The 14,238-nt window shown below is 34.6% G+C and overlaps 2 protein-coding genes across 2 annotated transcripts; one reads left to right on the top strand and one right to left on the bottom strand.

The window, feature by feature from the left end:
• Positions 1-4,134: 4,134 nt before the first annotated feature.
• On the bottom strand, positions 4,135-4,509 carry A1O5_12794 (uncharacterized protein; the record flags this gene model as incomplete). Its single annotated transcript, XM_007753363.1, has 2 exons — positions 4,135-4,218; positions 4,312-4,509. A coding segment is annotated over one exon (189 nt), but the record flags the coding sequence as incomplete, so codon positions are not given.
• A 759-nt stretch (positions 4,510-5,268) lies between these two features.
• A1O5_12793 (uncharacterized protein) lies at positions 5,269-7,078 on the top strand (the record flags this gene model as incomplete). The annotated part of the gene is made up of 4 exons (XM_007753362.1): positions 5,269-6,242; positions 6,305-6,764; positions 6,840-6,926; positions 6,974-7,078. The coding sequence occupies 4 exons, from the start codon at positions 5,269-5,271 to the stop codon at positions 7,076-7,078; spliced, it is 1,626 nt and encodes a 541-aa protein (XP_007751552.1).
• Positions 7,079-14,238: the final 7,160 nt, after the last annotated feature.

Raw genomic sequence — 14,238 nt, 5'->3', positions numbered from 1 at the left:
CTTTTTAAATTTAATAATATTATATAATAAGTATATTATAAAAGTTACTAAAAATAGATAGTCTATAAGAGCTCATAGCCTAGATATAAGAGCTGTGAGCGACTGTGGGCTCCCTGGGCTCCCTGGGTATATAAGAATGCTGTGAGTCGCGGGAAAAATTGCTGATGTTTATCTCTATAAATAATCTTATCGTTTTTTAGAGTTAAATCGATATTTACGCGAATTTTAGTCGTTAACCTTAAACTTCTATTTAGTCGTATTCTTTACTCTTTAATATTAACTTTAGTAATTCTTAATGTAGTATCTTATTAAGATATTATCGTAAAGAGCTCGAATCTTCGATAAATAGATTATCTTTCCGCGGTCGCTAACTATAATAGAGTACTTTAGGATTTAGCGTGTACGTATAACAACGTATAAAGACCTATTCAGTAGATCGGGAATCGAGAACGCGTTTCTAGTTAATACTGATAAGACAACATCACTAACATCATCTAGAGAAGCAGCGGCTAGGGCTATAAATATTTAGTATAGCGGGAGTATCGACGAATAGGACAGAACTAATAAAAACACTTAGGAATTAGGTAGACGACGCTAAAAGCCATAGAATTCATAATACTCTACTCAATCTATAATGAATGGTACACTGCCAGCACTGTAAACTATTCTATATCCCCTTCTACTAGCCCATTTAGGTTTGATATGTGACTAGATAACTTTTCCTCTCTGCTACCGCTCTACTAGCCCAGCACGGCCCATCATAGTACAGCCATCTTGCTTTATTACAATAGTTAAGTCTTAAGCGAGGTCGTTAAGAAAGCGAGCGACAATAGAAGAAATATAATAGAAGAAGTTTAAAGTAGTGAATAGCTTTATAATTAGCTAGGGCGTCGACGCTAAACTAAGATTCTTCTTATATAGTTCTCGGGGACTATTATTCATAAAGTAATTAATTAAGTTACGAACGAAAGAACTTTCTTTAGTTAAGTGTGCGTACTATGAAGAGACTATCTCACCGCCGTACGAGTTAATACCTATGGCTAGTAGCCTCGCCTTAGTTTAGTAGTTTATATTTAGATAGATTATAAATAATTACTATATAGAAACGATTATAAAAACGAATAACTACTTTAATATAATCTTCTTTTAATTATCGATTATATAGAAATAAATACTCGAAATTCTCTAAAAATATCGTAATATTTAGATCTTTAAAGAATAAATATTCGGAATTCTTTTTACTTCTCTATAGTATCTTTAATATAATTAGCTTATTTCTATTCTACGCTATCGTCGTTAGATTCGGTATCGTTATTATCTATATAAGTTCTAAGAAAGACGACTATAAAGAATCTTTAGAAGAAGATAAGAAGATAGCGAAAGACGCTAAAGAAGTACTCGTAGTTAGTCCCCGAAATCTCGGTATTTTAGATTACTCCGATATTATCGTTTTAATATTTTAAGAGAACTAATCTAGAAGCTCTTAAACACCCCCGATTCCTTATAGTAGTAACTAAATTAATAAATAAACTAATTACGCTCTTAGTAAGGCGCCTTCTTCTCGAAATTTAATTTAATAGTCGAATAGATCTCGTCTTTTAATACTTAGTTCGTAATTCTTCCGGTCTATAAGTAATCTCCGTATATAAGAGAACCGACCTTTTTAATTAGCTTTAATATTACGCGAGTAATCTCTATAGCGTCGACTAAGTTCGTATCTCGAATATTAATTAGTTAAAAAAACTATATTCGACGTAATAATAGCTAGCCGTCGATAATATCTTCTTTATTTATCTAACCGTAATAGTCTAGAATTACTATTATAGCTCTATATTAAATTCTCTATTAAAATATTTCTCTATCTTAAAACTTACTTATATTCCGTGTCTCTTTATTTCTTTTTTTCTTCGTTATTTCATATATCTTTTTTCTTTCTTATATCTTAGTTCTTCGATAAATATACTTTTTCGACGGCTTATTTAGAAGAATTTCTTTTAAGTCTTAAAGAGATAATCTTCTTTCTCTTTAAGTTTCGCGTTAATCTTTATATATTATAATATTATAGCGTCTCATTTTACTAATCGAATATCTTCTCTTCGGAAATATCTTTACTATAGTATTTTATTCGCGACTAATTAATTTACTTCTTTAAAAAGTTATTTATCTTAAATTCTTCTTAATATTTCGATTCTAAACTCTTTCATAGAAAAGATTTTCTAAATAATTAGCGAACTCTATCTCTATAAGTAGCCTTATCGTCTTTTAGAGTTAAACCGATATCTACGTAAATTTTAATCGTTAATCTCGAATTCTTATTTCGTCGTATTCTCTACTCTTTAGTATTAACTTTAGTAATTCTTAATATAGTATTTTATTAAGATATAGTCGTAAAGAGCTCGAATCTTCGATAAATAGATTATCTTCCCGCGGTCACCAAATATAATAAAGCACTTTAGAGTTCGGCGTATACGTATAACAACGTATAGAGACCTATTTAGTAGATCGGGAATCGAGAACGCGTTTCTGGTTAATACTGATAAGACAACACCACCACCAACACCACCCAGAGAGGTAGCGGCTGGAGCAATGAACGCCTAGCACAGCGGTAGCATCGAGGAATAGGATAGAACTGATGAAAACACTTAGAAATTAGATAGATAGCGCTAAAAAGCCATGGAATTTATGATACTCTGCTTAAAACCGTTTAATCTGTAATGAATGGCACACTGCCAGCACTGTAAACTATTCCGCACCCTCTTCTCTGCTAGCCCATTTAGATTTGATATGTGACCTAATAGATCTCTGCCTGCCACCGCTCTATCAGCTCAGCATAGCCCACCATAGCATAGCCACCTCGCCTTATTACACTATTATTATTATTTATAATATATATAAAGAAGAATAAGACTAAGATATACGAGACTATATATATAAGACTACGTATATAGAGCTATAAATATAAGTATTTAACTAAGTATCGATAAGAACAAATATATATAAATACTAAGAAGTACGCTTTACACCGTATAACTTAAAGAGTATACGGGACGAATACGACGACTCTATTACTTATAGCTTCTTAAGGATGAGAAGCTTAAAGAGAGAGATAGTATTACGGATTCGGCTGAATATCGAAAGAACGAACGTCTAATATAATTAAACCATTAGCTAAGAGATACGACTTAAGAAGTGTATCCTTATTACTAGCACACTCCTCGTATAGAAGGCGCACTCTTTTCTCTCTTACGCTTTAAGTCGTGTATAGTATTGACTATATACTATAGAGATATCTTAAATATATACTTATCGTTAGATTCTATCTACTTACTAAGAAATCTTTAATACGAACCTTAATAATACGAGAGAATTATATAGTTAGCTATAATAAAGAAAGAAAGAAGGGAGAAAATATATATAGATATAATTTATCTTAAGTATATTAAGGATAATAAATAAATCTAAGAGAGAGATAGTATTAAATATAGTCTTAGATAGACTATAAACGCGGAGTATACTAAGGTAGAAAGCTTAACCGAATATAAGGTAATCTTAAGAGGTAAGGCTAAATTTATTACGTAATATTTAGAATAGAAAAGAAGTGAACTATTAATATATTGAACTAAATTATATTTATATATTAATATACTATTCTATATTACCTTATCCGGAAAAACTATATAAGTATATAGTTGTACTCTCTTCTCTAGTTAGTTACACTCTCTTCGTAGCTAATTTATATTAGCTATTGAACTATACAGTTCTTAGTAACATCGACTACTTATATCTTGCGTGATTTATAATTAGTTCATACTATTTAAGGAATTATTACTGAGACCCCTTAGTTAGGCCCCAGTAGGAATCCTAACACTTATGTTATCTATATTTAGTTTATACTATTTAAGGGCTTGTTACTGAGAATAGCTGGCTCAGTTAGTACCCAGCGGCAGCTCTAACATCACTATTTATTCGGCTTTTTAGGTAGTCTTATAATAGCTGTTTCGACTCTAGATCCTCGAAGAATATATAGAGCTTTCCTACAGTTAAGATTTAATGTATAATCTTTCGTAAAGTTCGTCATTACTCATTATAGAGTATAAGCGCGATTCTAGAATTTTCCGATATAATTCCCTACGTCATAGGAAAGGGTGACCGAGAAGAATAAATGGCCGTCCGGCGTTCCATAAGGTTAGCCACCACCCTGGACGAATTTAAGAATACCTAAGTTTAAGAACCGAATTTGTAAGTGAACTTAGTAACAATACGATGTGAGTCTGGCTTCTAGCCCGGTACTGAGATTTCAAGAGTCTAAACAAATGTTACTTATATCTCTCCATATTTTTCAGCCAGCTTTTTGGCCCATGGTCCTTGCTGAAGTGCAGGGATCTGGAAAGTGTTGCTAAAGACCGGGACGCCTAGAACCACAGGAGGCAGTCTATAGGATCTGCTCTTGATGAAGGAGCGAAGCCAACTCTGTCCGACGATGAGGACTAGAAGGCGGAGAATTAGTGATGCTGTCGGGGTTATATCGATTGAGGCACGGTTCGTGCGATTTCTTTCTCTTGAGCAGGAGGTTGGATGTTGAGATCACGATCAATCCATCCCTGGTTAACATTTTCATACCACAACTGTTCGCTGTTTGCTTCAAGTGTGTCAGAGCATCTCGAATGTCCGGTCAACCCCTCCAGGATGGTGGAGTCATTTCCCGAGGTTCATCCCGTTTCTGCTGTGCAGAAGCAACCCACAATTCCTGTTTCGGGAAATATGTGGTGTAAACAGAGTTTGCATTCCAACGTCGTCACTTATCCACATCTTGTGTATGCTTCCATCACTTTTGTGCAGAACGTCACGGGGACGAAGCCTCCGCACTTGTAGACCCCATTCCTGGGACGCGAAACATTGAAGTGGGTGGCGGGGTTGAATTCATCTCAACGCGGAAACTCTGGGGGCTCTTCTCGCCCAAGAGGCTGCACGTGGACGACTACTTGTTCCTCAGCGGCAAAGCAGGTGCCGAGCATGGCTCCTCCATACTATTTGCCTCTGACCTTCCCAGATTGCATTCCGCATCAAAGTGCTGGTTTTCTGAGGGGCGGTCGTCAGAGGTCGAAGAGCATCCAAATGTTGCGGGGTAGCACCCAATTTGAATCCCAAGAGGGACAATTAAAAGGACGCAGCTCGGTGGTATACCTGTTAAGATGCTGGACTCTGCGATGGGTCCTTGTTGCCGAGTACTTTTTCGAAGGGATCCTTTCTTCACTGCTCTAAAACATCATGGCTCTACGAAATTTGCAAGAACAGCTGGATGCCAGATGGCAACTTCCGAGCCACCACTCCATCACAATCTGGCTGGCTGATAACCCTCGGCTTGCCCTACTCTCCTCATTTCTGGCTTTATTGGTAGTCCAGCTTCTTCTCACGACTTATCGTGTTTTCTTTCATCCACTGTCACGATTTCCTGGCCCCTTCCTGGCCAAATTTTCCGGCTTATGGCGCAGTAACCGGTACATGAAAGGAACGTGGCATGACGACGTTCTCGAACTGCACCAGAAATATGGACGCATTGTCCGCATAGCACCCAACGAGCTCTCCATTGTGGACGAATTCGCCATGAAGCATCTCTACGGCCATGGCCACAACGCGAAAAAAACGGCGTGGTACAAAGTGTGGGATCCTCCTAATACGGCACCACAGCTTTTCTCAGAGCTGGATAAGAAGTACCATGCTTACCTTCGAAAACGGGTCGCTGGAGCTTATGCAATGTCATCGATTCTGAAGTATGAGAAGTACATTCAAAACTGTTTGGACCTACTTCTCTGGAGACTGAAGGAAAAAGCAGAACTCGGCCCGAGCGTGGATATGGCCAAGTGGACAAACGCATTCGCTTTTGATGTTGTCGGTGAGCTGGCATACGGGACGCAGCTGGGTCATTTGCGGACCGAGACAGACGTCAATAACCTGAGAGCTAACGTCTTCAATATCTTTTTTACACTTTCTAACCTCGGCCACTTCCCTGGTCAGGCATGGATTGTCAATAATTCGCTGACGCAAGGCTTGCTTTGGATGATGCGAGTTCCACCTGTGTTCGCGGAGTTTGCGACGTGGAGCAGAGATAGGGTGAAAGATCGGATAGAGAACCAGGACAAAATCAAACGTGACGACATGCTCAGTCACTTTTGCCGGATGAAATGTAAAGACGGTAGCCCAGCCCCTCTAAATGAAGTGCTCATTGAGGCGATGAACCTTATGTGAGTGCACTGCCCTTGGGTATACCTTGTACCTTGGAGCCTCTGACTGATGGCAATCATAGTGGCGCCGGAGCAGACACCACTTCTATCGGCATGCGATCGTGTTTGCATTACCTGTGTAAATACCCGAAATACTACCGCTTAGTTCAAGACGAAGTCGACAACTTCTACGTCGCAAACAAAGGGACAGAACCAATAACGTACCTCCAGACCCAACAACTCCCTATGCTTCAGGCGGTGGTGAAGGAAGCCACGCGCCTTCTGCCGTCCATTGTGTTTCAACTACTGCGACATGCGCCGTACAATTTCACTGTGAGGGATCAGTACATACCCGCTGGAACGATCGTGGGCATCAGCCCGATGGCTCAGAATCGGGATCGTGATATCTTTGGGGAGGATGCCAATGAGTTCCGCCCTGAGCGCTGGCTTGAGGACCGCGACAAAGCTGGCTATATGGATACCAGTCTTATGACATTCGGCGGGAGCGGACCGAGGATGTGTGTAGGAAAAAACATCGCTTTGGTAAGTTGAATACCTCAACCCGCGGCAAATAGGGATTCAGAAGATCCTGTCGGACTAACATGGGTCTATCTTTAGGTCGAAATTCATAAATTCATCGCTCAGCTCCTCTATTACTTCGACGTCGAGATGGTTGACCTGAAGAATCCGTGGCGTATCACAACGGTATGTTCATCGAGCCCTCATCCAGGCTTTGACTGACTTGGTGGCAGTACTGGTTTGCATATCAGCGTGATCAACATATGAAGATCCGGCTGCGGCCTGGTCGCACCCCGCTCAGGCCGGAAGGACTGGCGCTCGAAAAGAAGTCGGCATGAGTAGTGCCGGGGGCAAGACTTCTAGGAACAGTAGACCAAGTGTAGGCATCATCGATTCCTGTCTCCACGGGCTCACCACGGATAGCTGGGTCGACACAGGGACTGGCCGTCGAGAATGCCAACTTAATTTAGGTCAAAATCGCGAGATGTCGGCGTACTAGCTTCTCATATATTTTTTTAATCTACGTATCCGTTAATCGAACTACATTAAGCACCTAAGTAGATAGATAAAGAGTATAGTGCCACTAAACTTAAATAGTTTCTAAACACTTTAAGTCGTATTCATAAAATTCTAAGATACATATATAATATAGATTAATCTTTAGAGAAATATAGAAGATAGACCGAGAAAGCTCGTTAATAAATACTTTATTATCTTAGGTCTTCGATTTAATATCGAGACTAGACTCTAATTAGCTAAATTATAAACTAAAGCGCCGATTAATTATAAAATTTAAAGAATATTACGATAAATAAATCTAAGACTTAATATATAAAAATAATTTAAATTTCGTTTAAGTTATTTAAATAATACTATTAATAAATAATTAAATAAATAATCTTAATAATTATATTATCATTTTAAATATTTATTATTTAATCTTTTTAAATAAATAATTAAAAATATTAATAATATATTAATTTTTAAAAGTTTTAAATTTTTTATATATAAATTAATAAATTATTTTTAATTTTATATATAAGATAAGTTTTAATTTAATTAAAAATATATAAATAAAAATATAATTAACTAAAATAATTATAATTTATAAAAAATTTAAAACTTTTAAAAATTAATATATTATTAATATTTTTAATTATATATTTATAAATATAGTATAATAGTATTAAATATAGTCTTAAATAAATTATAAAATAAGATACGTATTAAGAAAAAAAATTTAGTTAAATATAGAATAGTTTAAAAGTAAGATTAAATTTATTACGTAATATTTAGATTAGAAAGTGTTCGGAGGACATAAAGAACTATCTAATGTATAGATAGTAAGGCTTATATAGATCGTAAACCTTATAGGTAGGTAACTAACTATTAAAGAACTTGAAGATAACTATCTACCTAGGGAGAATAAAGGTCTTTATATAGATAATGAGTGTCCATAGTTAAGACTCTTAAAATGTTAATTTTAAATCAACATTAGTAAGCACGACCAATCATTTAATAGAGTGCGGAATTAATATCGCACTAGTCACGTAATTTCATAGACCCTAGATCTAAATACGAAGTTAAACTTCGTATTTAATTACGTAACTTAAGATTTAATATAAATCTTTAAAGAGCGATATTCCACACACCCCCTTAAATTAAATATAGCTAGTTTTAGCTATATTCTAGCTTATATTCGAAATATCGTTATTCCGATTAATTCTTATAGACTTGTTGAATAGTCTATAGGTATCTAGGGCTCTTTACTAGCCTAGGTTTCGTAAGTCTATTTCTTTAATAAAGGCGATCTATTTTTCAGTTATTATAGACTTAGTTAAACCATCGGCTAGTTAACCTTTCGTAGATATTTATATAAACTTAGTTAGCTTATTTTAAATGCTTTCGCGTATATAGTAATATTATATATTAATATACTTAGTCTTAGCGTAATATACGGGGTTTTTTACTAGTTCCATAGTTAAGTTTAAGTTAGTATATATATTTAGACATTCTATAGCGAGATTAGATTTTAATAGTTCTTTTATCTCGCTTAGTAGTGCCTTAATATACTGTTGTTCTTTTATAGCCTCTTTTAGGGCCATATATTCGGCTTCGTAAGAACTTAGCGCCACTATACGCTATAATTTTAAATTCTAGAATAGAGGAGTACCGCGGAAGATAAATAAATAATTAATAGTAGATCTTTTAGTATCTATATTATCTTTCTAATCTAAATCTATATAGTATTTAATACTAGTAGATATAGATTAATAGAATAGATCTAAATCTTTTGTTTTAGATAGGTATTTCTAGATTCTTTTAAGTATTTTAAAGTATCTAAGATTAAGATTAGATATATATCTAGCTAAATAGCCTACTAGATAGGCTAGATCTAGTTTAGTCTTTATAGTAAGATATATAAGGGCTTCTATTTACTATTAGAACTTCTTTATATCTTTAGGTTTTACGTCTCCTTCTATAGGCTTAAATTTTAAGTCTATTAGAATAGGACTAGTGAGTTTTATAGGTCTTTTATCTTTTAGCTATTTATTAAGTATTTTTTTAATATATTAATCTTAGCTTAAAGATAAGATCTTATCCTCGCGATTTCTAGTTATCTTAATATTTAGAAATTTATCTATATCTTCTAAATTTCTTATTTCTATAGATTTAGATAGATCTTTAAATAAGGAGTTAATCTTTACTTTTTCTAGAGATATAATAATGATATCGTCGACATAGGCTATTAAGATAACCGTTTAGTCGATATTCGAGTAGATAGATTGATCTATCTTTAGTGGGAATAAACCTCGATCTCGTAAGAGACCTTTTAGGTAGATTTTCCATTCTTTATCTAATTATTTAAGCCTATATAGAGCTTTTAATAATAGATATATCTAACCAGGGTGGTTTAGGTCTTCCTAACCTAATGGTTGCTGTATATAGACCTTTTCTTGTAAATAGGCGTTAATAAAGGCGTTCTTAACGTCCCATTATTGTATTTCGAGATCTAGATAGGCAGCTATAGCCAGAAGTAGTTTCTAGGCTATAGGATTAACTGTATTTACAAAGGTTTCGTTATAATCGATGCTATATCGTTGTTAAAAATCTTTAGCTATCTATCTAGCCTTATAGATAGAATTTCGATTAGAATTCTTTATTTTAAGGACTTATTTCCCATCTAGAACCTTTAGATCTGTAGTCCTAGGGACTAGTATCTAGGTTTTACGCTTTTTAAGGCTATCTATCTTAGATTAACAGGCTATTTTCCATTTTAGCGCGTCGCTAGAACGTATAGCCTCGAGATAGGTGGGATCGGTAGCTAATAACGTAAACTCGTTATTTGTATAATATTCCATTTGTTCGATAAATGATTAATTCTCTATAGGTCTTAAATCTCTTATAGAGTTGTTATTTTCGACTAGTTAATCGTTTACTAGTTAATTATCAATTTATTTAACTAGTTAATCGTTTATTGATTTAACTAGTTGATTTTCTAAGTAGTCAACTAGTTACTTATTTATTATAGTGTCGATCTGCGCCTGTATCTTAGCTAGTTTGCTAGATAGACGTTCTAGAAGGTCTTTTATGAAGACTCCTTTCAGTATATTAATATCTCGCGCTATAGTAACCGTATACCTAGCGCTAGGCTTAGTAAGCCTATATTAATTCGATCCGTAACCGACTAGAATATAAGAATTTGCCCTAGGATCTAGCTTTTTAAGAGATTCCTTTGGTTCTCTTTTATACGCTATAAATCCCTAGGTTCTTATATTTAAAATATTAGGTTCTGGTTATATCTAGCTTCGTAAGGCGTTATAAAGTTTTCTAGGCTAGAATATAGGGTCCTATTATAAATATAGATAGCGGCTATAGTCGCTTTCTTCTATAATCCTTTAGATAGTTCTAAGAATATAAGCATCGCTCGTACCTTATTCATAAGTGTACGATTAAATATTTCGCTTATATCGTTTTGTTTAGGCGTATAAGGGGCTGAATAGATTACTATAACGCCTTTTTCTTTAAATAGCGCTAGGAACTGTTCGCTTTTATATTCTCTAGCGTTATCGGAATATAAACGCTTTAGTTTAGCGTTTAATTGGTTCTCTTCTTCCGATAGATAGTCTTTAAACTTATTAAAGACTTAATCTCTGCTAGATAATACTAAGCGAATAGTTACATATCTTGTCTTATAGTCTATAAACGAGACGATATAGCGCTGTTTAAGGAAGGTCTCTGGCGTTATAGGTCCACATATATTAGAGTGAATCTTTTCGAGGGTTTCTCGAGCTCTAGGCATCGGTATTCGACTAATTTTTGCTGTAGCCTTTGATTGAATGTATATTTCGCACTCTTTTATCGATATAAACGATTTTATAGGTAAATCGTAATCTAGGGTTTTCTTAGGTAGTGCCTTTAAGGCTATACTATCTATGTGACCCATTCGTTAATACTAAATATCTATATCTACCGCGGAATAGACGTATTCGGTAGTAGGATAGATATCGATAGTTATAAGGTTATATCTATAATAACCTTTAGCTATCGCCTTATCTTTTACCGATAGATTAATTAAGTTATTTTCTATCGATATAGATACTCTCTTTTTAGCTAGTGCGCCTAGGCTTAATAGATTTAAGCCCATTTATAGTATATATAGATAATCTTAGATAGTTACAGTTCGACCAGTTAACCTGAAACGTACTCGGACGTTCCCTAGCCATTCTACTAGGATATTGAAAATATTACCCCAGTTTAAGGTCGTTTTATAGGGCCTTAGGTCGCTAAATAGCGCCCTAGTAGAGCATATATATCTACTAGCCCCACTGTTCAGTATCTAAGTATTCTGGCTATGTAAATCGTCTATTGTAGATAGAGCGAATTCTATTTGTTCGACTAGTTGACCCTTAACTAGTTCTTTGGCCAGTTAACCTTCTTCTTTTACTAGAAGAGTAGGTTCGCTTTTTTTAGCCTTTTTAAGGTCTTTAGGGTTAGTAACTCTAGAAGGCCTTAGACTAGGGTTTTTTATCCAGCACTTTTCGATTTTATGACCGTTTTTATGGCAATAGGAACACTTAGGCTTAGATACAGCCTTAGTATTAATATTCATAGCCATTTCAGTGGGATGAATCGACTTTAGACGTCTCGTTTCGTCTAGTAGATAGCTAAATATAGAGGATAGATCGATCTCTTTTTCGCTAGATCTGAGACTTTGAGTAATTATCGCGACGGTGTTTTCGTATTCGGTCGTTAAGTTATTTAGCGTATAAGCTATAATAACCTTATTTAGTATAGCGAGCTTTCTAGCCGCTAGTTCGTCGGATAATCGCTTAATTCTTGTTAAATAGGCTTCGATAGAACCTCCTGAAGTCGTTAGGCTAGTCCTAAATAGTTCCTTATATATAAGGAACTTAGAACTAAAGCCTTTAGGTTCATAAAGGCTTTTAAGCCTATCCTATATATCGATAGCGTTGTTTATCTTTTTAACTTATATAAGAGGACTATCATCGAGTGCTAGTCGTATTAAAGCACTAGCCTTAATAGACTTATTCTCTCGTTCCGATAAATAGATTTAATAGTTCTTCTTAGTACCTTTTTCTTCGTCGTAAGGGATAATAGAATATAAGGCCGATTCGTAGTCTTTATCGATTATATAGGCTTTCATTCGTAAAGCCCAGAATTTCTAGTTTATAGATTCTCTAAGTCGAGGAACTCTAAATGGATTTAAGTCACTCGCCATTATACTAAGTTATATATATATAGAGAATATCTTTCTCTATATATATATATATAGTAGAACCGAAGGTCTTATAATAGTATAGATAACTATTAGCCTTAGGATAGCTAGGTTAATAACGATAACCTAGTAACCGGAAGTTCGATCGACTTAATAGACTTAATATATAAGTCTATTCACCGAATTATCGTTCACTAGTGTCGAGACTAGTTCGTAATAGATTAAGTCGATAAGATAGTAGTCGATAAGATAGTAGTCGATAAAATAATAGTCGATAATACCTTATAGTAGCACCGGATTATAATTAACCCGGGCTTATAATCTATTCGGAGGACATAGAGAACTATCTAATGTATAGATAGTAAGGCTCATATAGATCGTAAACCTTATAGGTAGGTAACTGACTATTAAAGAACTTGAAGATAACTATCTACCTAGGGAGAATAAAGGTCTTTATATAGATAATGAGTGTCCATAGTTAAGACCCTTAAAATGTTGATTTCAAATTAATATTAGTAAGCACGACCAATTATTTAATAGAGTGCGGAATTAATATCGCACTAGTTACGTGATTTCATAGACTCTAGGTCTAAATACGAAGTTAAACTTCGTATTTAATCACGTGACTTAAGGTTTAATATAAACCTTTAAAGGACGATATTCCACAAGAAGTATAGCTAACTATACTATATCTTTTATATCTTCTTATTATAAGCGTATTACGCGCGATTTAAAGTCGTTTTATCGTCGTTTATTAATATTAAGAAGAAGAAAGAATAAGAGATTAAGAAAGTACTTAAGAAACGTTAACTTTAAGATAAGACTTAATTCTACGTAAGATAAAAAGAGTTCTCTAAGACGTATAATTTCTAAAAGCTAAAAGAGTACTTAGAGAACGTATAGTACGAAATTAAATAGTTTAAAGTAAGTATAAAAAAAGTAAAGAAATAAAAGTAATTATCTAATTTTCGTAAGCGAGACGTATTATACTTATAAGCGATTACTAATATAGTATTATTTAATTACTTTAAAAAGCTACGATTCTATATTATCTTTCGTAACGATACGCTAGCGTATCGTAGAGAAGTCTACGACGATAATCGTAACTCTTAGAGTCTAAGTCTAATTTAATTATTTAACTATATAGAGCTATAAGTAATACGCGTACGACTCGTACGCGGTTTAAGAATAATATTAATTTATATTTTATTTAATTATTTAATGGTACGCGTTAACTAATTATCGTCGTCGCTATCGTTATTATTATTTTTCTCGAAGATATTAAAGATCTTATCGTCTTACTTATAGAGCTCGAAGTTTCACTACTACTATTAGTATACGATACGTAAGAAGAGAGTATATATATATATTAATAAAGTATATTAATGTTAATACGAATCGTCTTAAGAAGTAGATCTATCTAAATCGTAGACGATACGCTTACTACTTTAGAGTTATTTAGAGTAGTGTTAACTACGCGTATATCCTTAATAGTAAAGAGATTAAGAACGAGACGGGCGGCGTAAGCGACGACCGTCTATATCTCGCGCGATAGAATATCGACGAGACTCTAAATCTTTATAGACGTTAAGACACTAAGATCGCCGCGATCGTAGATCTTATTAACGATAAGTAGCTTTTAAATACGGCGTAAATAAGAAGTAAAAACTTCGTAGTGTAACAAGGCAAGGTGGCTGTGCTGTGATGGGCTGTGCTGGGCTGGTAGAGCGGTGGCAAGGTGAAAAAGTTGTCTAGTCA

Source organism: Cladophialophora psammophila, assembly GCF_000585535.1.
Source record: "Cladophialophora psammophila CBS 110553 chromosome Unknown aczJe-supercont1.37, whole genome shotgun sequence".
Taxonomy (NCBI): Eukaryota; Fungi; Ascomycota; class Eurotiomycetes; order Chaetothyriales; family Herpotrichiellaceae; genus Cladophialophora; species Cladophialophora psammophila.
Note: the sequence above shows the minus strand (reverse complement) of the source record. Positions and strands in the feature narration are given on the sequence as shown.